General features: G+C 29.9%; 2 protein-coding genes and 1 long non-coding RNA gene across 6 annotated transcripts; 2 read left to right on the top strand and 1 right to left on the bottom strand.

Annotated features, from left to right (window-relative positions):
- Positions 1-939: 939 nt before the first annotated feature.
- On the bottom strand, positions 940-2,585 carry LOC141455761 (uncharacterized). The gene is made up of 3 exons (XR_012459422.1): positions 2,287-2,585; positions 1,538-2,103; positions 940-1,467 (listed from the first exon to the last, which is right to left on the bottom strand). It is a non-coding gene; the product is annotated as an uncharacterized lncRNA (long non-coding RNA).
- Positions 2,586-2,638: 53 nt separating this feature from the next.
- RpS7 (ribosomal protein S7) lies at positions 2,639-12,958 on the top strand. Its single transcript, XM_074131105.1, has 5 exons — positions 2,639-2,743; positions 2,912-3,083; positions 3,739-3,920; positions 12,577-12,727; positions 12,844-12,958. The coding sequence occupies exons 2-5, from the start codon at positions 2,913-2,915 to the stop codon at positions 12,919-12,921; spliced, it is 582 nt and encodes a 193-aa protein (XP_073987206.1). The 5' UTR covers positions 2,639-2,743; position 2,912; the 3' UTR covers positions 12,922-12,958.
- A 1,299-nt stretch (positions 12,959-14,257) lies between these two features.
- LOC141455760 (uncharacterized) lies at positions 14,258-20,896 on the top strand. 4 transcript variants are annotated; one of them, XM_074131114.1, is made up of 4 exons: positions 14,258-14,398; positions 15,457-15,528; positions 18,332-18,448; positions 20,600-20,896. In XM_074131114.1, the coding sequence occupies exons 2-4, from the start codon at positions 15,501-15,503 to the stop codon at positions 20,686-20,688; spliced, it is 234 nt and encodes a 77-aa protein (XP_073987215.1). In that variant the 5' UTR covers positions 14,258-14,398; positions 15,457-15,500; the 3' UTR covers positions 20,689-20,896. The 4 variants fall into 4 exon arrangements, with proteins under 4 accessions (XP_073987215.1, XP_073987213.1, XP_073987214.1 ...); XM_074131112.1 differs by lacking the exon at positions 14,258-14,398 and adding an exon at positions 15,204-15,342; XM_074131113.1 differs by lacking the exon at positions 14,258-14,398 and adding an exon at positions 15,238-15,376.
- The last annotated feature ends 4,346 nt before the right edge of the window (positions 20,897-25,242 follow it).

Genomic DNA, 25,242 nt, shown 5'->3' with positions numbered 1-25,242 from the left:
GTGCCCTTATCAAAGATGAACGGGAAAAAAGTTATAATTATTGTGCTCCCAATGTATTGTACAATTATGCTTCTTTTTTCTTTTTTTGACGCCCTTAGATCTGTTCAATTTTTTTTAAATTTTTTTTTTTTAACAATAAAATTAAGCATTGGAAAAAATGATTTACCAGACGTTCACATTGTGGTGTGTTCTAAAAAAAAAAAATCAAAAAATCTCAAAAATACATAATATTTTTTCTGTTTGATCTGTAAATATTCCGATATATTTTTTCTCCTCTCGATTTCATCGAAAATGGTTCGGTTTTTGAAATTGCATACATTCCTACCTAATTTCACCTGAATAGAGGGCTCGCACTATTTCATCGTCAGGCCTATTCAAAAATTTTAGCCAGATTCTTGTAACTTCAATCTCCACCAACTGTATTTTGGTTTAATATTTACTTTATTCTTAAATTTAAAAAGGAAGAGTTAAAATAAAGTAGTTGTTTAAAAATTATTAGTTTGTAAATGAACTTAAGATTAAAGCAGTCGCAGTAGGATGACGTTTTTTTAATCAGTTTTAATTTCTGGGTAAAATGTAAATTATTTTCATCATCGCTTCTAAATATTTAGGTTTTCTCACTCCTTCAAAACAGTGTTCTCGACTGTTGCCTCAATGTCGAGAAAACAATTCTGCTCTTAAATTATTGAAATTGTTTAAATGTATTTTTTTTATTTTTTACCTGATTCATCAGACATGTTTCATCAGTTGAGCAAAGAGAATTTGATTTAGCTGATTTTATCCGTCTTAGCACGCAGATTTTTTTGTATATCTCACCGTTTTCGGATTTTCATCCATCGTAAGAGGTTGATTAAGGCTGTTTGATGTAGAGAATTTAACTTCAACAATGTTTCCGTCTTACACTACATTAGCGGGTTTGATTTCTCTAAAAAAGTTTCTGTCATACACTGTACGTGCACTCAGAAAAGGAAAGTACAGCGTGTGAAGAAAAATTTAACTCGTGAAGCTAGATTTAAGTTAAGGAAAACCTCGGTTGGGGCAACTGTGAAAGAATAAACATAATTTCATTTTTGTTTAAATTGAATTTATTCTTTTGTGTGTTAAGGTACATACAGTCTTTATATTTGCAACAGTCAAATTTTCAAGATACACGATAATTGAATTCCTTAAAAATGATAGCAATAGCAATAGTTAAAAAATCAAGATTACTACGGCAACATTACTATGGTAATCAGCTCCCAAAGTGTGGACAAAAACGAGTCTTCCAAAAGCCTCATGTACTTAAACTTTAAGTCGAATGACATATTCATGAAAATCGTTTCAGGCGTTTAGACGCTACGTTTTTTAAATAAAAGGGTAGTAACCAGAACGATAAGATGAACAAAAACAATTCCTGATTTCTAGTTTTTGTCCTGTTTGGCAAAGTTTTTCTCGAAATCCATTATTGTAATCCATTTCTCCTATAAACTAAAATAAGCCGTTATTACAGCAAATTTTATCTTGAGGAAAAATTGCAATATAAAGTTGGGTACTTTACCATCAGGCTTTCCTTGTTTTTTCACCAACAACCCTTAAAAAGTGTCAGTTCAAACAGATTAAATTTTGAGTATTAGCTCAGAGACAAGATTAAATAGCTTTACTTCGCTACGTTTGTAAAGAAACCTGAACCCATCAGTTACCTGCATTCTAAAGATGATTCTCTAATCTAAAAATTAATCGTAAATTTTGATTTAGAATGATTCTCTAATCTAAAAAATGGACGTAAAATTAGATTAGATTGTATACTTTGACTTTCCACTTCTTTCTATCAAAGTAACAGAGCCAACACAACATATGTTGGGTAACAACATAACATATAGTCAACACAAGCCCATGCGATGGATATATTTACTCAGTGTCTTGTGGAAACATGTAGGATACCCCAAATACTTTCTCGGCCTTATTGGAGTAATACTGCTGTAAACTTAAGCGAATGTCTAATAACACTTTCGCCTGCATCTGGCCTGAGACTTTTCCTAAATTGCGGCGACTGTTTGCTCCTCCACATTAGTTGGTTACTACTACACATTTGATTATATTTAACTTTTGAAGCTGTTTAGGAACCTATGTACATAGCCATAGTTGTAAAAATATCAGGCAATTATGAGGTTTGATATACAGCTTATATTATTATTCTTTATTTGTATATATTATTTATAAGTATATTCAAAAGATCTTATTTGACAAGTGATTGCATCATTTCATTGATTAAAAGAGTAGTTTTTTAATGGAAAGTAATCTACTTACCATTTATATACCAAATAAATAATATCATTATCAATATTATTATTTGAACGTTTCGACAATGTTTTTTTAGGTGCACATTTATACATCGAATATAAAATCGTCTAGTTAATCTTCGAGTAAAACAAAAATAGTGCCGATAAATTACAAATTTTTTGAGAAATAGTTAATTGATTTTGGAAGGGGTGTCCATAAAAATTATTAAGAAATAGTTAATTTTTAGTTCATTAAAATAATGGTGAATGATTTGAGATATTGTTAAAAAATATTTGCAATAAATAAATAATTTCTTCCTTTTTTAAAATTGAATTTCATTTAATGAGTATATAATCAAATTGTTCTAATTGTAGTACTTGTGTAGCATGATCTCCGGTGTGGCATTGGCGATTTGTAAGGCTGCGTAAGAATGTCCGACTGCAGTGCTTTCTCTTCCATTTTGTTACATGGCGTGATAGTTGAGGTAAAACTGATTTACATGCTTATAATTTAAGTTTTCTGTTGTTTAGTTTTATTTTTCTGATGCAAAATGTTATTTATATGTCAACTAAATTGATTATTTCAAACCTTAACGATTATTTTTTCTGATGTTCATGGATAACAACTAAGCATATCCACGTTTGATTTCCAGGATGGTTTCATCTACAGGAAAAATTATAAAAGCCGGCGGTGTTGAGCCTGATGCTTTTGAAACTTCAATAGCTCAGGCTTTGCTGGATCTGGAAATGAATAGTGATCTTAAAGCTCAGTTGAGGGAATTGCATATTACTAAAGCGAAAGAACTTGACCTGAGCGGTAAGAAGGTTAGTGCATTTTTTTTTTAACATTCAATTATCATGAATGGTTGCATTAAAATGAACCAGAATACCCTCAAATTTTAGTTACAACTATTGAAAGCATGCCCATTTAGATGCGTGTCAAGTTTTTCTTGCTTTTCATGGTGTCAGGCTGGGCAAAAAGTAACTTGTTTTTACCTTTCTTGGGGAACTTATGTACCCCAATAGAAAGAAAAAAACCTACAGTTTTTCGACTGAATTATATGTTGTATTTTTAAGTAATTAGGATTTTTTTGAGAATTTATAAAAACGCTCATTCTAAATTCAATGTATCACTAGGCATGTTATACTGTTATTTGTAATATTTACTTGAGTGACATTTGAAATCCCAGCTATTTATAAAAGATTTAAATGTTCATAAAATCAAAAATAATTTTCCAGAATCTAATTTTTCACTTTCGTAAAAAAAAATTATGCTATAGGCTTATAAATTCAGATTTACTGAAAATATTAGTTAAATCCAAGTTCACATTGTACTTGTAGAGGTATTGTTTTTCAGCATATCGCTTTAAAAAATGGTTTATAAGTGTAGTTATAAACTGTTTTATATGTTATTGAATTGAATAAAAATTGCTGTTTTAGGAACATATATATATTTTTTAATTAATTACTTTATTTTCAGTCTATAATTATATATGTGCCGATGCCCCAACTTAAGAATTTCCAGAAAATTCAAATAAGGCTAGTTAGGGAATTGGAGAAGAAATTTTCTGGCAAGCATGTGGTATTTGTTGGCGACAGAAAGATTTTGCCCAAGCCTACGAGAAAAACAAGGACTCAGAGTAAACAGAAAAGGCCCAGAAGGTAAACTTAAAATTGTATAAAAAGATATTAGCTAGTTAGGTGTTTTAGGCATCGTAGCAACAAAAACTGGTATTGTTGTACATTTGTTAAGGATGTTCTCATAATAATTTTTTTAACAGAAATGTTCAGGGAAGTTTCAATTATAACTTATATATTTAATTAATTCTATATTAGTGTAAAATGTATCGTTCAATTTATTAAAATGACAAGTAATCTTGGAGAAATCAGAGCAGTTCTGGGTAAGGGTTGTGAAGATTTTCCGTCCATAGTGCAATTTACTTTAATGTACTGCTTCACAACTACTTTTACACATTCTAATCTCTTTTCTTAAAAGCAATTTGGAAAAGAAACATTGTATATTGAACATTAGTTCCATAATTGTCGTAAAATTATGTTGTACGAAAAATATGAGTAAATACTTATTACAATCTTATAAACAGTAATTTTATTTTATAACAAAGGCGCCACGATAGCCTAGCGGTTAGAGGCGAGATATATTAAGCTAACATGTATTGTGGTGATTCTGGGTTCGATTCCCGGTTTAGGCTTTGGATTTTATTTAATGGTTAATAAAAAACATTTACAGTGGAGTATGATTACTTCCATCCACGACACCTAATCGGTAGATGGACTTAAAGCCTACCTGAAACAATAGGCATTTCTTTACTTCTTATTTTGCTGCTTGACGAACTGTAATCTTGTATGAGTTAAATTAGTTATAAATCGAAATTCGGAGCAAATTAATCTTCAAGGTCTTTGTAAGAAGTATGTCTTTTCATAATTTTTATGATTGTTACAGACTATTGCTATATTTAAATTGCTTTCTTTTTCAAGAATTGGATCTCAGTAACTTTGTTAAAAGTCCATTTAGAAGGGTGTTTGCTTTATTGTTTTCACCTATAAGTGATGGACTATATTAACTGCTTTTCCACATTATAATCTCTTTTCTTAAATTCAAATTTGGAAAAGAAACATTTTATATTTTACGTAAAATATGAGTAAGTACTTATAAGCTTATAATTTATAGTTTTGTCCTTCAAATGGCGGATCTTGCTCTGTTGTGAGAGATTCGTGCCGAGGGGACATACAGTAATTTTCTTTATTTTATTATAAAAGTGCAGGAGGTTTTTGCCCCTGTTAAATAATTACTGTAAAGATACAATTTATTTTTTGAAACTTTTTATTTTAACGATAGAGTACTCTTTTACAGTACTCTTTTTGTAGGAAGGTTTTGTCGCATATCAAATAATAATTTCCAATTTATTCTCAATACTCTAAACTAATCCCGACATTCATACGATGACGGTGACTTTAAGAGGAAAATTCGAAAGGAAAGAGGAATGTAAAAGTTTTGAATTGATTTTCAAAGGATTAAAACTACTCCAATTGATGTAATGATGTTTTATACTTCTTTCTACACAAAATAACCTTAATTTATCTACGGGTTTAGAAAGGATACTAATAGAAAGGAAAGTACATACCGTTTTAGTGCATTGACTCCTTCAAGTAATATTGTGTGTTGGATGATAATAAATACACGATCACTTTTTATTTAACGATAATATACCTCTTGGATTTAATGATGATATTCAGAAGAGCAAGTTCAATTGGATTTTATCACCTTGTAGATTAATTAATTTTTTGTGTCGGGCAGAAAATGAAAGCTAACCAAGTTAACAACTTATTGGTTTTTTGTTTTCTACTGTGGTGTAAGCCATTCATTTTTATACTTGAGCCATTTAACAATGGGCGTTCAATATTAATATTTAAAAAAAGCCTTTTTTTTGTCGATGATGTTTTATTCCAATGGATCCTACTGTATCTTTAGTTGATGAAATTTTGTTTAACTGAGGCAAAGAGATGGCACTACCCTAGCATTTGCGTTCCGTTGAATGTTTATTACCTATTATTTATCGTTAATTGGTACAAATGTTCCTACATTATACTTTCGTTTAAAGATTTTTTTTTTATGTGCAATTTTTAGTAAAGAAAAAATCTTTTCTTATACTTTTAAAAGAAAGTGTTTTAACCCTCCTTACTTTTTGTCCATTGTTCCCCAAGAAAGCTGGATCTTATGATTTTTTTGGGAGTGAAAAGGACATAAATTAACTGTTGTACCATAAACATTACCCTTTTTAGTGTGCAGTGTTTATAATAACCAACTACAATAAATTAAAAAGCAATAAACTGTAACTACAACCGATGAATAGTATTGAGCAATACTGTTTGTCATATGTTGTTTTAAAAAATAATTAGTTTGCATGTCTGGTAAACGGATGGAGGTGTTAGTGATTTCAATTTTAATTTTAACTCTTTCTATGAGGGTAAGCAATGAATTTGATTTGATTTGATAGTGATTAACCTAAATTATTTGTTTACAATGTTTTTTATTTGATGATCAATTTGAATTATCAAAATTAGCTGGAAAAATCAAGCTGTCTCTAGTGTTGCTAGTTATTTTGAACTGGTCAGTAATTAGCGTCAAATAGAGACTATAATAATATTGAAGTTTGATCCATGATGGTATACTTTTCATAATAATTGGATTGCCATCACTAAAACTATCATACACATGTGTTTTACATAATTTAATAGCATTTTGTCATAGTTTATTTTTTTGTTTACTTACAGTCAATCATATTTCTCAATTTTTTCCAACAAAGTATAAAGCTCTAACCAGATTACGAAATCGTACATTTATATAGAAATTATATTATCTAGAAAAGCCTCTTAAGAGAGTACATTAGATATCCTTTTCTCAAAATCGAAAGTTCTGGAGAAAGTCGGTAGGTTCAATAAAGAAAAGAGTGTTTTAGTCCACTTGTGTAATTAACAAGGAAATCGTGGTAAACCTCATTCAAAAGTTGGATATTCATTTAAGCTATTTTTCAAACTGGGTGTTTGTTGGTTTATCGTTTTTGAGCTATTTTTTTTCCTACGTTACCTTTTTTTTTTATCTCTTTTACGAACTCAGGGGAATCAGTTTTGAAATCTTTAAACTCTTTTAATAAAGTAACATTTGACTGGTTTAAAGCTTACTTACTCAGTGCCATGACGCTTCCTAAATAAAACAAATATCAAATTTGAAATTTTTGCCCGATTACGAGTTAGTTATCCGATAGAGCAAAAAGAGAGAGAAATTTTTCTTTAGTATAAACCACCACGTTTTGAGGTACCTAAAAAAACGCGAAGCAGTATTTCTTGTAAAAAATAAAAATCCAAAATCTGCATGATTAGAACACTGAATTTTTAAAAAAAGTAATTAACCTCTTTAGAATTACTCTTCCTTTCTACCATTAATTATTATAATAATTATGTGACTATTCTCTAACATATGGCAAGATATTCTTAACAGGTGAGTAATTAACTGATACTAGCAAAAAAAAAGTGCCGTCTCTAGTGTTGCTAATTATATTGAACGGTCGTTAATTAGCGTCAAATAGGGACTAGAATAACATTGAGGTTCGATCCATGATAGTATTCTGTTAATATTTGGATTACTGTCACTGAAACTCTCGTACACAGCCTTTTAAAAAAACTAAACGATTAAATTGCCTAAACCCTGAGTTGGTAATAATTTTGAAGTATGGTTCAAAATATTCTACCAGACCGTGAACTTACTTTTATTAAATTTGTGGTTACTTCAAAAGAGCAATATAAAATACTTCAATTCCGGACAATATTGTAATTCTCTAAAATGATAGATAACCTAATAGTACCAATAGTTTAAAAAAAAAAATAAAAATATATCTCAACTCTTATCTGAGTAAATTAAACGAACAATGGACGCCCTATTATCAGGCCATGAATTTATTATTAAATTTGTGGTTACTTTGTAAGGGCAACATTAAATACTTAAATTCAGGACAATAACGTAATTATATAACGTTATTGTTAATTGAATAGTGACAAGTTCATTAATTACAAATTTTTGTTTGTTTTTATTTTTGCGGTCTTCGATTGTTTGATCGTAAGCCGTTCTTAAAACAAAATTGACATGTCTTTTGGAAAAAATTGATGTTTTTGATTTTTAACATTATGCCTTCTTACTTTTTTAACTGAGTGGTAGTTGCGTGAAAGTTTTGAAAGAAATTGCCCATTAATTATATATTTTTAACATGTTTTACAGAATTCTGAGCCCTAGAGCAGGCCAGGAAAAGATATCGTAGTTTTATATTACCACATACATTTCAATACTTCTACGCGGAGCTCCATGATTTACGTTCGGTTACGGGATTTCTTCTTCTTAGAAGCCTTTATAGCAGCTCCCTTTTTGGTGATTTATAGTGTTTAGTATCGATAAAGTTTTATGGGGAATTGTACTTATCTAAAATGCTATTATTAAAATTCGTCTTAATGTAATTGTAACAAATATTTAAAATAAATATTTGTTTTCTAGGGACGAACATTAAAAAGGTTACAATCGCCACGCTGTAATAATGAATATGAAATAAAATTTACAGTGCCTTTGTTTGTAACTACACCACGTTTTATTTATTTATTCACTGTTATAATTAAGTTATGTTGGAAGGGTAATAGAGTAATCCTGCGGTGATAAAGTTACAGCATTTCTTTACAGTTTCATGTAGTTCTACCGGACAGTTTTAATGATCTATTACGACTTCTTTGTGAATCTATGTACTCAATAGAGTTGCTAGACCGCATTTTTCTTCGACCAGATTATTTCCGTATTTACAAATACCACTAACAAAATTAGTGTATACATGGCCTTCCCTTGTTGATTTGTAAAAAAAAAAGAATAGGCTTTTGTGAAATTATTTACAATTTAGAGTGAAATTATTTAGAGCTGTAGCTTAATTCGTCCTAATGAATTTTATGACAAATATTGAAAAACTCAATTTTTGACTTTCATGGACGAATATTAAAAGTTACAATCGCCACGCTGTTATGTTAAACATTAAATAACATAAACAGTGCCTATGTTTGTAACTACACTTAGTTTTAATATTATTTTAAAAATGATATTATAAGAGCAATCTTGTAGGGATAACCGTCGATTTATTCTATGTTATCCCTGCAGGTACACAATTTTAATTGATACCTTCACTTTTCTAAAAAGAAGAAAAAGCCTCAGTAAAATTATTGTTATACCATTCATTGCAATTGTAGAGATGTATAGCTTTATACGTCTATTTAAAAAGTAACGTAATTGCCTATTTTTTCAGGGCTTAACGTCCAACTACCAATTAGTGTCGTGGACGGGGGAGGAAGCTCATACTTTACTGTAAACAATTTTTTCAAACAAATAAAAAGTAGCCTAACGCGGAATTCGAAAGGAGGACCTCCCACTTAAAACCACGCTCATGATTACTAGACCATATTATATATGTATAAAATCACATTAATTCCATAAGGAGAGTAATTAGATGTTTGCTTTGTATTTGCCCAATAATTTCTCTCCAGATTATCGTACATTGCGAGAATTGGCGCTTTCAACTTGTTCTTTACTTTTGTATTTAGAGATATAAATAAGACCACTTTTATTTTAATACACTTCTTCTTTAATACGGGTGTTTTTCGTTTTCTAGAAGTCCCAATTTTACTTCTCAATATGCATCTACATTTGACTGTTTTACTATAATTAGCTTCTTCCTAAACAGACAGATCTAGTATCATCAATGATGATGAACGCCCTGGACTTTCCTTAATTTCATGGCTCACTTCTCCTTCGATGAAATTTTCAAACCAATTCTTTGCTGCATGAATTGACACGTATTGGTCGTGTCTACTTAACACCATCTGTAAAACGTTATTTAAAATGATACTTTAGTATTGCCCGATCTGTAAAACATTAACCATTCTTGAATCAGTCCGTGAGCAGGCAAGGCAGAAGACAGAAAGCTCGGCACAATAAAAAAAAATACAAAATATGACTGAAATTGGCATTTATTTTTTCATTCGATTGATACAATGAACCAGACACCAAAAATAATGAACGGTATTATACTGGGAAATTTATATTTGTATTCTGACAGACGAATAGAATAAATATAGTACAATCGCCATGTTGTTATGGTATACAATAAAAATAATATTAATTGTGCTACATTTTTTACTGTTATAAAGATTTAGAATTCACAGCTGAAATGAAGGTACCGTCTCAGTGTTGCTAAACTGCTTTGATTGTGTGAGTTTAGTGTCAGGAGAGACGAATATTATCGGCGATAATGTATTATATGCTGGTGTTATCTATTAACTAGTACAACCAACAGTATCGTACAAAGTTTAAGCTGGAAAAGGTTTTTGAACATTCGTACTTTTAAAACAAATTATTCTTGTTTCTAGGAATTATAATGATGTTGATTTAATTTAGTAGTAAACGGAAATACATGTTTTGTGGACCCTTATTTACGCTGTATTATATGTATATTTAGTTTGTATTAAAATTAATTAAGTTGAAATATATTTTCGGAAAATACACTTATTACTGGGGTGGGTTAGGTCTAAGATAGTGAGCAGTAGATTGACTAGTCATTACAAGGCAGTGGAATTTATGCCAGACCCTATCACAGTAACTTATAGACACTTTATGAAATCAGTATTAGTAAAATATTTTTTAATTAGGAAAGTAAGGAAAGGGGTTAAGTTTGTGATAGCGTATTGGTTTTCTACGCGGAGATCCCGGTTCAAAACCAGGGAAATTCTGAGCCTTCTTGCAGCTCATTGTCCGTTGATTTGTAACAGACAACACTGTCCGGAGGAACTAAGCATTACATTAAATCTGTTCAGCCATTTCTTCTCGTATATTGGATTTAAATTTTGTTAAAAGGTTATTCAATTTTGATTTCCGCAAGATAAGTATGCAATTTACATGACAAAATTAATCGCCAAATTAGAATTTTTTTCCTCTAAGATGGTCACTAACATCTATCATTATTTTTATATATTATCGTTAACTTATAGTTTTCTGTAGAAAATTATTTCTATTCTTGCCCTTTCACAACGGCAAACTATCCCCAATTAGTATGCCCTGTGAGAGAGGACTCACAGTAATTATTAAGATCCTTATTTCAGGGGAAAAAATAATTTATATAATAATTATTTTTTCATAATTTATAAGGAACAAAACATTTCATTAAATCTGTTCAGCCATTTATCTCGTATATTGAATTTAAATTTTGATAAAAGGTTATTCAATTTTGATTTCCGCAAGATGAGTATGCAATTTATATGGCAAAATTAATCGCCAAATTAGAATTTTTTACCTCTATGATGGTCTCTAACATCTATTATTATTTTTATATATTTTAACTAACCTATAGTTTTCTGGAGAAAATTATTTCAATTCTTGTCCTTTCACAACGGCAAACTATCCCCAATTAGTATGCCCTGTGAGAGAGGACTCAGTAATTATTAAGATCCTTATTTCAGTGGAAAAAATAATTTATATAATAATTATTTTTTCATAATTTATAAGGAACAAAACATTTCATTAAATTTTGATAAAAGGTTATTCAATTTTGATTTCCGCAAGATGAGTATGCAATTTACATGACAAAATTAATCGCCAAATTAGAATTTTTTTTCCTCTATGATGGTCAGTAACATCTATTATTATTTTTATATATTATAACTAACCTATAGTTTTCTGGAGAAAATTATTTCTATTCTTGTCCTTTCACAACGGCAAACTATCCCCAATTAGTATGCCCTGTGAGAGAGGACTCACAGTAATTATTAAGATCCTTATTTCAGGGGAAAAAATAATTTATATAATAATTATTTTTTCATAATTTATAAGGAACAAAACATTTCATTAAATCTGTTCAGCCATTTATCTCGTATATTGAATTTAAATTTTGATAAAAGGTTATTCAATTTTGATTTCCGCAAGATGAGTATGCAATTTATATGGCAAAATTAATCGCCAAATTAGAATTTTTTTCCTCTATGATGGTCTCTAACATCTATTATTATTTTTATATATTTTAACTAACCTATAGTTTTCTGGAGAAAATTATTTCAATTCTTGTCCTTTCACAACGGCAAACTATCCCCAATTAGTATGCCCTGTGAGAGAGGACTCAGTAATTATTAAGATCCTTATTTCAGTGGAAAAAATAATTTATATAATTATTTTTTCATAATTTATAAGGAACAAAACATTTCATTAAATTTTGATAAAAGGTTATTCAATTTTGATTTCCGCAAGATGAGTATGCAATTTACATGACAAAATTAATCGCCAAATTAGAATTTTTTTTCCTCTATGATGGTCAGTAACATCTATAATTATTTTTATATATTATCGTTAACCTATAGTTTTCTGTAGAAAATTATTTCTATTCTTGTCCTTTCACAACGGCAAACTATCCCCAATTAGTATGCCCTGTGAGAGAGGACTCACAGTAATTATTAAGATCCTTATTTCAGGGGAAAAAATAATTTATATAATAATTATTTTTTCATAATTTATAAGGAACAAAACATTTCATTAAATCTGTTCAGCCATTTCTTCTCGTACATTGGATTTAAATTTTGTTAAAAGGTTATTCAGTTTTGATTTCCGCAAGATGAGTATGCAATTTATACGCAAATATTAATATTAAAGTTACTATCATATTAGTTACTTGATAAATTATTTTTTAATGTTGTAAATACTAGTCTAAAAAATATATATATTTGTCTTTTGCAGTCGTACATTGACTAGTGTATACGATGGTATATTAGAAGATATGGTTTTTCCAGCGGAAATTGTTGGAAAAAGGATACGCCTGAAATTGGACGGAAAACAACTAATTAAAGTCCATTTGGATAAACTTCAGCAAAATAATATTGAACATAAGGTAATTTTTCTTTAAACATGCTGATTTACTATTATGATTATTATTATTATTCTTTCGTGTATTATAAACTCATTTACAAATTATATTTTTGCATTATTTAAATATTATAATTGCAGGTCGATACATTTGCTGCAGTCTACAAGAAACTGACGGGAAGGGAAGTTTCTTTTGAATTTCCTCAACCGTATTTGTAAAAAAATAAACATTAAAACAAATTTTTATTGATACTTATTTCCTCTTTTATATTAAATACATAATTTTATTTGTCTTAATTTTTAACTCGGTAAAATGAAGTATTAAACAGTTGGTTGTTAGTTTTTTTTTAGTGGTTAGGTCCGTAGTGCCTATAATATTTTTTATTTGATCCGTCACAGCGTGCATGTTTATTGCATCCCTAACCGGTTTCAGACTTTCATCCACCATCAGAGGTATGTTAATCAGTTTGGTGTAGAGATTTGGACTGAAGCCTTGGAAATCTTGAAGGCTATTGTTTAATGCGTGTCTCAAATCCAGATGTCTTCGACAGTGTTTATCAATATCTGCAATATTGCTGATTGCTCGCCGCCAGGTGAAGTTCTCAACAACTGCACACTAGCTGCTGTAACATTAACCGCTCAAAGAATACACGGTACGAAGTGACTGGAAGTTAATATATATGCGGTCATTTTAAATAGAAATACCTTAACCAAGTTCTGTTATTTTCGAGTCAGAAAATTTTATTCGTTAAATTTAAGAGTTACAGTCTAGAAAACAGAAAGTGACAATCTTCTGATGTTTGTGTTTTGATATTCTTATTTCTTCAATCTCGTAAGTTGTGGAGAAAAATAAAAATTAATACACCTGGTCTTTGAGGGTTCTTGATAGGATCTACCAGGAAATTGGAATGTTACTTTGAAGTAAACATTCAGAGATGCCCCATAAACTGTTACAATACAACGAAGAATCGCAAGACTAGGCTTTCAAATAAATTTCAACTTTACTCAATTGATTACAACGAATTTTAAAAATGTTATTATGTTAACATTGCAAACAGGTTTTAACGCAAATGTGGTAGTAGCAAATAACAATTTATAATAATAAATATTACATCTATAATAATGTCATCAAAAATTCTTTTTTAGACGATTGAATACAATAAGATTTAGATAAATGGAAAGTAATAAAAATTACTTAGAAGGGAGCAAACGATACCGAAAAAACTAACCTGATAGTTGCTGCTGGCATGTACGTTAATCATTTACAGATTTTAAAAACCACAGTGGTCTAAAGAGCAATAACTATGCTGCATATTAAGACGAAATTCTTATCTCCACGTATTGCTACGAGAGCTCGACATGCTAAACCGTGCGCCAGAGTCAGCAAAACAAGAGGGAGTGTCAGAATATAATATGACAATCAGTTTCAACTTGAACATGATAAGCTTGTAATGGTTAGGATAAGACTTCTAGCGGGGTCTAATCGGAAGTCGTCTTAGCCCTTCAAAACTTAAGAATTAAGTGCCCGAATTGAAGAGGGATGACGAGGTATAGGAGGAATAATTAGGACAGTAAAGAAAAATTAGTGACCGTCCAGGAAACAGTGAAGCTCTGTAACCAACCTGATCCCCATAATGCTCAGTCTTCAAATGTGGTGGACTGCTTATACATAACAGTGGCGAGCCTTTATGAAAAGGTAACTTCTCTAATCAGCCTTGTTTTTTTATTTTTATAAATCATTCAGATCTTTACGTGATAAGCACAAGAATTTATAATGCATGGAAGAGATTAAAAAATGAGGTGAATCTGTTGTGACCACTCTAATGACTATTACTCTACTGACAGCAACATTCCCATAATGCTAAGAATGAATTTCATTTAAAATTAAGGTCAAATAAGGGTTCGTAAATTAAAAACTGTGCTTTTGAGAAAGCTTATCAGATCTATCAAATCAACAACAGTGAAAGAGATCTTTATCATGTTTCCATTGGTACTTAAAATCTAAAATTCTGTATATCTTTTACAAGAAATAAGTGAAAGTAAAATATAATTCCAATGTTTTTCACAAACCAGATTTATAATTAACAGGTAAAAAAAAAAACCGCAACTAATACATTTTCCCCCTTCCATTCACATCACACTCTGTGTGTTTGAATAGTAAATTTTCTGACCTGATTATTCTGCTGTATCACTGATGCTACAGATATTCTTAAATTGAATTACTAATTTTAACTTACGACAGTAATAAGGAAAATTGGACTTAATTTTCTAATAAAAATTTATGAACGTACATTTTCGTAGCGAAGTCTTGGTTTTATTTAAATTGATGGGTACAAGTAAATGTGTTTTAACTCTAGAAACTCAGCAGTTTCATGGAGATGACATCCCCTCCTAAGTCCAGTGAAAGCGGCTTGATTACTTTTCTTAAATTAGTTCTAGTAAGTTTCTTACTCTTGAAAACTAATTTTGAAGATTTTACTAAAATTTTAACATATTTATTGAGGTTCATAAGAAGAGTAACTTTTTTGTGATAAGTTTCATTTTATGCCTTCCATATGTGTTTGTAATTTTTAAATTTCGAAAGTTGATTTAGGAGATTCATATACCCCACCCGACGGGCCGCTCCTTTACAGCCTCAAGGTTGTTAAAAACCACTTGACTCAACAATTTAAAAGTTGCGTTTCGCTTCTGTCCTTTATTTTAAATTTATTGTTTTTTTATAAAACATGTGTAAATTACTATTTCATTTATTAGTTACCATTCTCGTCGGGTTTGTAATCGCTCATCCAACTGTATATATGAAAAATAACGACAAATTGTCACCAGGTAAGCTCTGTTTTTTTTTTTTAATTGATTCAAATAACCTGTTTTAATGTAAATTGTACCACTCATTGCTTTCAGTGGAATTTTAGCAAAACTTTGAAAAATTATTGTTTACACCAAAATTAAGTTTATTTTTTAAGTCAATTTGGACAAATTTATTTTCCCAGTAAAAGCAAATATATGACATAAGAGTAAAAAGCAATTTTATTTCCGGTTAAAACCTGACTACTCAAGGTAACAAAACCGCATTGGAATGAGAGATACTAATGGTATTTGGACGTAAAAACACCAAGGAGTGAATCAAACCAACTTATTTATTGTCAATTTTTGTAGTTTTTGATGTTAAAGATAATTTTCTCTACTTTAGAGTTTTTATAATTTCATTTAGCCTTCAAGGTATTATACTCTTGGGAAAGATTTAGTTATTATAGTTGAAAATCTTAAAAGTAATTTATTTTTACTCACCCTCGCAAAGGACTGTTCTATAATTAGATACATTTTTGACCTTTAACAAGATCTTGAAAGTTGGAGGCCCCTACCTTTGTTTGGATAGTACCCATGCTTCCAAATCATAGATTACGTTTCGCCTTAGTGTTGGTTGGTTAATTCTTTAATTCCCGAAAAAAATGTACTTTTAAACGATTCGATGACGTTCGGTCCCATTTTCTTAGACCTGAGTTTAACTCTCGGGTTTTCTTTTGGATTCTAGTGTAGGGTAGAATTGTGAATGCTCTCACGGATGGGGCAAAGATTTCTGAGGGACTGGCCTGCTGTTACAAAGCTAGGTGCCAAAACCTCTCCTGAATAATAATATTTCTCCAGAAGGAGGTGGTCTTTAGGGCCGGACTAACCGCCCAGTTCTGATATCAGTTTTGGGCGGTCGAAACCGGAAGTGAGGTGGGCCTCGTTCTGTACAAATGTAGGCTTCGCGGGCTGGCAGGGTTCCGCATGAAATTGTGGAATATACATTGTAACAAATAGAGTGAATGGCTATAAAAGCTGAATAAATAAAAAATATTTGCTACAATTTATTGTCAGCTAATTGAGGAAAAAACTTAATGGTAGTAAAGCAAAAAAACATAGATGGACAAATGTTATCAATTTGTATTCTAATTAGTGTTTATATTATTAATTATTAAAATCAACTGAAAAGTTTTACGTTAAAACAATATTTTTAATATTAGTTTCATTTATTTTTGTAAATAAATAATAAATATGTTTACGTAACATATCTATTCATTATTTTTTTTTTGCAAAAGTGTGTGGACTAATTGCTTATCACGGCAGAATAATAATTATTCGTCTTATTCCATTTCTCATGTTCATCAAAGAAAAATTGTTGACTCATACATTCTTTCTAGAAATATATTTGGTCATCGGTTTAATGACTATGTATTGTACTGCTTTTATGGCCCAAAGTGCTGATTTGTTATCTGCTGCTAATAGTAAAAAAAAAAGGTTTGGTAACATTCGTAATGATATCATGGTGAATATTACTAGTCGAATTATTTTCAACAGGCTGAAAATAAAGATATTTGAAACATTAATACCCTGCCTAAATTTTTAGTTTTTTCACTATCGCCTGAGTGCCAAATGTTGAGAAGTAGCTCCACTCAGCTCTTTGGTCTTCCTTGCTTCATCTATCATTTTCATTGAAAAAATTGAAACATCTTGTAAGATCTAATCTTTTAAAGAAATTCTTTATAAAGAAATACACTTATACGTAGCCTAGCTATTTCTTTCTTTTCTAAATATCCTGGTATATATATTCAGCCTCATTTCACACATGACTGTTCCATCCTAAAATGTGCCATGCTGATTATATTTGGAAGTTTTCTCCAATTCTTGCATTTTTCCGCGGTGTGGTTCTCAAATTTTCACGTGAACCGTCCAAATTTCTCTCAAACAACGGCTTTCCTCCACCCTTAACCCTCCACTACTTCCTCCAGCCATCTCATACGTGGCCTTCCTCATACTCTGTGGTAAATAGTGTCCCCAAGTATTTAAAATCTTATACAATCGGAAATTCATATTGAAGAAGCTTTACTGTTTATTGTCTTCTTACAGGAGATTTCAATGACATTCTCAGGTACGCTGTTTTACGGTGTTTATTTTAAGCTCCCACTACTCGCTCCATGTAGCTAGTGTTAAGTCATGTTCTTCCCAATTTCGTTCCTTATAATCCGTCGAACGTTTCTTAATTGAGCTTTCGAAACAATTTTATTATAAGGTGGGGTCATTGATTACATCCCGAAAGACTACTTTCATTACGGCTAAGAAGTCTGTGTTATCTTATATATTATAATCATCAAGGCGTCCAGTTATTATTTTCCTCCAGAGTGAACAATTTTTCTCATTTAGGTCGAATATACACAAGCCACGATTAAAAAACATTGATACACTTTATTTGTAGAGAACATTATTGGTGGAATCGAAACGTACAGATAATACTTTAGAGTGTGCGAGCTCTGAGTGTTAAGTGATTACAATTCCGCTCAGTTATCGATATTTGAGAACGAAGTCTCTTCTAATAGCCAACCTCTAGTAGTCCTTCAATAAGAATGTCACAAAACATTGATATACTTAATTTTGGAGTGTTGTTGGCTGACGACCTCATTTATTAAAGTAATTATTTCAAAATGTTTTATTGCAATATTTTCTTTTACTTTATTTTGTATGAAATTTGCTGCCTTTATATCAAGTAAATTTTGTTTACTTAAAGCGCTTTTGAAAATGCCTTCTTTTTCATAAAAAGTGTCTTCTTAATTTTGTTATTACTTAACTTATGCTGAACAATTTGATTCAGTTCTAGTGCCAGTTTCCTCGACAGTGATTCCACTTCCTATCTACAAAGTGGGTTATGCATTGTTTTCAAAAGGTGAAGGAAAGAAATTTTTAACTGACGATGTTAAATTGATTACAGGTAATTAATTGCAAGATTTTTATTTTTAACTACAAGGTACATGTATCTTTGTTCCTCACAAAATTGTCTCATTGAAATCCACACTTTTGACTAATGGTGTCTGTGATGAAACATGCCAAATACTGGATCAGAAAATTGGGTAAATCCCAATAGTTCATATTGTATCATTGTAGCATTGCTTTCAGTTCACATTAATTCAAAATAAAATCAGCGATAAAACCAGATATTCTTGGTGACCTAAGATAATTCAATCCAAAAAAGCTTCTCAGAATATTTTAATGATATGCATGACGATTGCTATTCTTTTATCTTTCTTGTTTATTTCAATTGTGAGTGAATTTACGCTTGATGTAACAAAATAAACTGATTTTTTTTTCTCATTAAATGTACCAATAAAATTTGACCAGAAGTCAAGAAGAAAAGGTACATACTGTGGCTACAAAAAGTATTTGCACACCTACGATTTTTGTTATTTCCAAAAGGCAAATGAAATAAATTATATCGTACTGTCTTATATCTTTTTATTAGTCATTTTTGATACATATTTTATAGAAAAAATTATTTAATTATATTTATGTTTGCCAAAAAAAATTAAAAACTACATTTTAAAACACAAAAAGTATTTGCACACATCTTGATTCTATATAAAATTTAATAAAAAAATTAATTTTAATATTTAGTATTTAATCCCTGGGCTTCTATTATAGCCTTGAGTCTGTTAGGCATCGAACAAATTAATGGTTTAATATCATCAAGGCTTATTTTATCCCATTCCTCTAGTAAAGCCTTTTTCAGTGAATCTTTATTAGAAATTGTATGTTTTCGTATTCTAACGTGTAGCATTTGCTAAATATGTTCAATGATGTTCACATCTGGAGATTGAGGAGGTGTGTGAAGTCTCCTTGGCACATTATAGAGCATCCACTCCTCTGTAACTCTCGCTGTGTGTTTCGGATCATTGTCGTGTTGGAATAAAAATGAATTTTCCATACCCAACTTACGAACACTTTGGCCCAAATTTTGGCGCAGAATATCTACATACATTCGAGCATTCATATTTTTTTCAATAAACACAAGTTTACCCACACCTTTTGCAGAAACACAGCCCCAAACCATCACGTTGCCTCCCCCATGTTTCACTGTCGGAATTATATTTTGATTTTTAAATTCCTCATTTACCTTTCGCCAAACATATTGCCGGCCATCACTTCCAAAAATGTTATATTTACTTTCGTCAGTGAAGAGCACATTCTCCCAAAATTCTATTGACTTGCCTGAATATTTCTTTGCGAACTCTAGTCTTTTTTTTCTATTCTTCTCACTAATGAATGGCTTTTTCCTAGCAGTTCTACCGTAATAATTTGTCAAGTGCAAAACATTCCTTATAGTGCTTTCACTCACTCGCTGAGATGTTGTCGCGACCATATTCGCCAACTCGCCCGCACTTGTGAATGGATTGGCCCTTACCTGACGAACAATGCCTCTTCTTTGTCTTTCATTTAACACTTTAGGTCTACCGGTTCTTCGTTTATTTTCAATAGTTCCCCTATCTTCGTACCTTTTAATGATGTATCGCACCGTGGACATGTTCATATTTAAGATACTAGCGATTTGCCGATAACTTTTTTTGTTATTCCGCAATTTAATTACCTTAAAGCGAATTGTGTTTGAAATTTCTGCTGTTTTTGCCATGTTAATCTTGCTAACAACTGAATTGGAACCAAAACATAATTATTTCTAATTTAAAATTTTAAATCAACCTTTGAACGGATTTATTAATTAAACAAACAAGAATATTGTTTGGTGTGCAAATACTTTTTGTGTTTTAAAATGTAGTTTTTAATTTTTTTTGGCAAACATAAATATAATTAAATAATTTTTTCTATAAAATATGTATCTAAAATGACTAACAAAAAAATATAAGACAGTACGATATAATTTATTTCATTTGCCTTTTGGAAATAACAAAAATCGTAGGTGTGCAAATACTTTTTGTAGCCACTGTAGCTGCCTGATCCGACAAAAATCAAAATAACTGGAAATCTATTGCAGTCAAACCTTTTTATTTCTAATCACACGTGCGGAATATTAATTTGTGTATACATTGTTTTCCTTTCCTATCATTAATCCAATATTTTTTGTTTGTTCCAGCAAAAAATCAAAAATTATACAAAAGTAAAGTTGCAGCTAATGTGAAACCGATATCTAGAGAAGCTTATGAAACTAAAGGATATTTCTAAACCAACTGACGGCTGTAATGTTTTTTATTTATGTAAAAAACAACTTATCTTTTTATATTTGTCTTCTTTCATTTGATGCAATAATGTAACAACATCCATTGATCAAAATAATCCAACTTGCTTAATCTACATTTTTTATAATTTTTGTTACCATTATTATTATTTTTAATTATTAAATTTTATTTAATATAGAGTTTTCTAAACTAAATGTGTATTCAGATTTATTTCACGTAAATAATGTAATGGAGTACACTTCTGTCCCTGAATTTGTGCAGAAGCAACCTAGTTAGCTAACTCTACCGTAAGAAGAAGTTATCGTGCCTTAAAAGCAATCACTTCATTTATCTGGTTCCTACAAAGTTTACAGTTTCTTCAATTCTGCTCAGGTAGTTGCGGCAGCATTCATCTTCCTTGTAATTGCTTTCCGCATTTGCCTACTTTTCCCATAAGCATCCTTTAAGGGAATGAATATATCTAAATAATTAGGTCTTTTTACTTGAGTTGGTGTTAGAGATTTTCTTTTTCATTTTTTCCTTCACTGAATGCTCTTTACTGCTTGTAAATGATCGTGCACTGCTTCCCTGGAACAAAACTTCAAAATGACAAAAGAGGAAAGTTTATAGTTATTTTTATTATAATTTTTACAGACTTTGCAAGGCCTAATGCATAAGTATAATTGTATAGGACTCACCATTTCTTCACAGTAGATGATAGCAACATTATTAAGCTCAAGTTTAACATTGAAGAATGCACAAAATCGTGAGATTGTATTACGTTCTAAAAATCAAATTTAAATACTACAATATGAGATGAAAAAAAAGTCATTTCTAAGATTGACTTACTTAATGGACATAACTGTGCACGAAAAATTATCCAATTAATATGAAATTCACAATTAACTAGATTTTCAAAAGTAAGGGATTTAGGATAATGTCGTTCAGGCTGTTTTTGACTTTGAAATAATGTCTGCTAAGACATTAAAACAAACAATATTTTAATTTGTTTGAAAATTATTTCTTGTTTGTCAATAATTTAAACTATGCAAATTTGTGAAGGTGTCGTTTTTTATTCAAATTTACCCCAGTACATTAAATATAGTAAGCTCACCTTTAACAAAATGCCCCTTTAAAGTGACATTATTGAATGCTAATGATAGTAAAAAATGTAACAATAATAATTTATAAGTAATGAAGACTTCATTAAAAATTTAAAATGTAGGATGTTAGTGATTATACAAATGTTATCTTCATTAAAACTTTAAACAAAATATCTAATAAAGGAACCTAGCTGACCTGTACAAAGATAAAGAACTGCGTAATTGCAAGCTTTCTGTTAAGAATTCCAGTGTAGGAAAGATGAGTCACACAAGCGGGTAGTACATGATTGGTTACTCTTCTAAGTGCATTGTTGCCATTTTAAGGCCCATTTTTTTGTATGCTCACAAAATACATTTTTTCGTACCATTATCTGTGGATATCTCTTCAGGTGCATAATATCTCTCAGTCAAACTCCACCACAGCGTTACCATTACTCAGCTGCAAAAAAAAAAGTCATCAAGATTTCTGCTAATAGAGTCCACATCATAAATTTTACGAATAACCTCTGTAAAAGAAATTCTTACACTTTTTTTTAGTTCAAAAGAAGCAAATTAAAATTAAAAACGGTAGGAAAGCGGTCGCCTACCTCAGGAAAGTGGTCCTCTAAACAAATTTACGATACCAAATCACGAGCATGATAAATTTTAAAAAAATATAGCTTCCATTTTGAAAGAAACAATTTTTTAATAACTGATTAATGAACTGTTTTGTTTAAAAAAAATCCAAATCGTTTCTTCTATTCAAATCTAATAAATTCATTTCCTAGGTTTAAGGAACTGGCAATAAAGTAAGTACATTTAGCAGAGCTTTGAGTACCCGCGGGTCTTACACCCTATAAAAAATATTTTAATGTTTTTTATATTTAAATCTGTCTATCCGCGCATTATTAATCCCCAGTTATAACGCATAATTGGGACTATAAATTTTTTTTTTTTATTAACTAATCTCTTCATTAATTCTATGTATTATAAGTTTTTAGTCAACTATTTCATAAAATCCTATCGTTTATATTGATTTTTTTTTTCTACAATTCATTTCATTTAATGTTCAGAAGATAGTTCGTTTAATTAATTGTAATTGTTAAATGAAATTTTGAAACAAAAACTTATTATTTATGAATAATAAAGTAGTTTTAACACTATTTATTACTAAGGATAAAATAAAATGTAAACATTTTTATTGACAATTTAGAAGTTGAGACACATTTGCGACTAATAGTGTCAACAGTAATGCTTAGTTAGCATTCGGACATCCAACCAGGTAATATTTATACAAACTCTCACAACTCACCTAATTTTTTACAACGCTAAATTTTGCAAAAACAACTTACTTTGAGGAGAAGGAATAGTTTAAAAAACATACATATGAGTTAAATACATTTTGGTATCTGATCAAATCTAAGTGAGCCTAATTTTATTTTTTGTTATTTTCGGCTATGCTCGCCTTAACTTATGTCACAATTACACTTTACTGCAAAAAAATAAAATTTATAATTTAATGATCTACCTAACACAAACCATCATAATTTCACATGAAATTATAATATACGGATCATTTATTTGTAAACAAGAACTAGAAATATTAGGTTCGTCGTGATCGCTAATTGTTGCTGTGGATAGTCTTGGACTTCATCCCATTATTTTTATTATCTAATATGTAAATTATTATTTCTAATCAACGAATCTCATTCGTTTTAATAAAATAAGTATTGTAATAAAAAAAAAGGGGCGCCTTGCCAATTTTGTGTAAAATTGTTCAGTTCTTCTGAGATTTTGTTTCTTTTTTCATATTTGAATAATTTTCAAAAGTGGTTACCCATCATTTTTAACTGAAGATTAAAAGAAATGTAATTTCAGTTTCAATCCTCTAATTTAATTTAGCCAAAGGCAGTCCCTGATAATAAATTTATTTAAAAAAATTGGAATAGAGTATATTAGGAGTATGTGCTTAATATATACAAATAATGTATTACAAACCCATTTTGAAAAAATATGTAAATGAACAGTCTTGAGTGACTACTTTGTCTAAACTCTTTTAATCAGTCTGACAATGGGACCCAATTTGACGGTTAATGTTGTACGTTATTTGTGATTAATGGTAGAGAAGAGTTTAAGAAACCAGTTTACAAGTAAGGACTTAAATTTAGATCAAATATTCAAAATATTAGCCTTTTTATTCCCATACTTGTTTTACATTTTGCAATAGTTTTGAAATGGAGATGATAAATTTATTGGTTATTTTTAATAATAACTTAAAAATATTAAAAACAATCTTCCTCTTTTGAAAAAATACTTTTATAAATTACCTTTTATGCCACAATTACATTGTTAATGAAAACAGGGACTTGTAAATGGTATCTCAACTTGATTTTAATTCGTTATCTATCTTGCTTTTTATTACTTTTTTATTGCTTAATAAATATCTCAGGATTGAACCATTAATTTTGCTGTAGCAGTGCCTTGTGGTGATTATTGTTTCAGTACCTATACCAGAACAAAGTTGAAAGTTAAAAAGCAATATCTACATGTTCATTAAGTTAAATAATTTATTAAGTCAAATTGGAAAAATTGTACTAATTCTTTGAACAATTATTTCCAAACTTATCTTTTTTTTGGCTAAGGTTAACAAGAAAAACCTAATTACGAGACATAAAAATATCTTTATTATTATTATTCTCAGATATGACATATCAATAATACGTAAGTTAAAAAAAAAATCTGCAGAAGATTCCAGATCATTCCACAAAAATAAGTGGAAGTAGAGGGGTATAAACTATAAAGTGAGAACATGACGAAGGTTGATAAATTAAAAAACAAATTAAAAGAGAGGGAGTTTATATGAGGTTAGGGAATCTAGGCAAAGTAACTTGTCCAGCCGCAGTTGCTGGTGATCACATGCATAATGAAATGTGTAAAAACGTGTAAATTTTTTTTTTAAAATTTTGAAAGTACTGTTTTTTACGGAAACTGCAGAATATAATAACATTCAGCAAACTTATAAACATATACAATAGTATTGCATATGTATTAAAAAATGTGATAGACATCAACGAACAATATAAGGATGCAACATATTATTGCCATCTAACGATGTTAATTGTTTGTCTGGTGTGGGTACAAGTAATAAAAAGTAAAGATCAGAATAAAAAATTCTAGGAAAATGTATTTTTTGTTTATTAATTGATGTGATTTCATTTGCTTCCCGCATTGAAAGTTAAAAACTAAGAGAAATGAAAATATGTTATAATAATGTCTTGTTTTATTTTGAGATTCCCAATAAAGAAATCGGATAAAAAATTATAAGTATCTTGTTTTTATGATGTCTGTGAGTTTGTCATCAGTTTTAAATTTTTAGTAAGCTAATTTTGATAAATTCATTATTTTTGTATTATTCATTTTATATAGATTTATCTAAATTGGTATTTTAAGATTAATAAGATTTAATTTTAATAATCGAT

This window comes from Rhodnius prolixus, unplaced genomic scaffold (genome assembly GCF_049639745.1).
Source record: "Rhodnius prolixus isolate KJV_2025 unplaced genomic scaffold, Rpr scaffold_4, whole genome shotgun sequence".
In the NCBI taxonomy this organism is placed as follows: domain Eukaryota; kingdom Metazoa; phylum Arthropoda; class Insecta; order Hemiptera; family Reduviidae; genus Rhodnius; species Rhodnius prolixus.
Note: the sequence above shows the minus strand (reverse complement) of the source record. Positions and strands in the feature narration are given on the sequence as shown.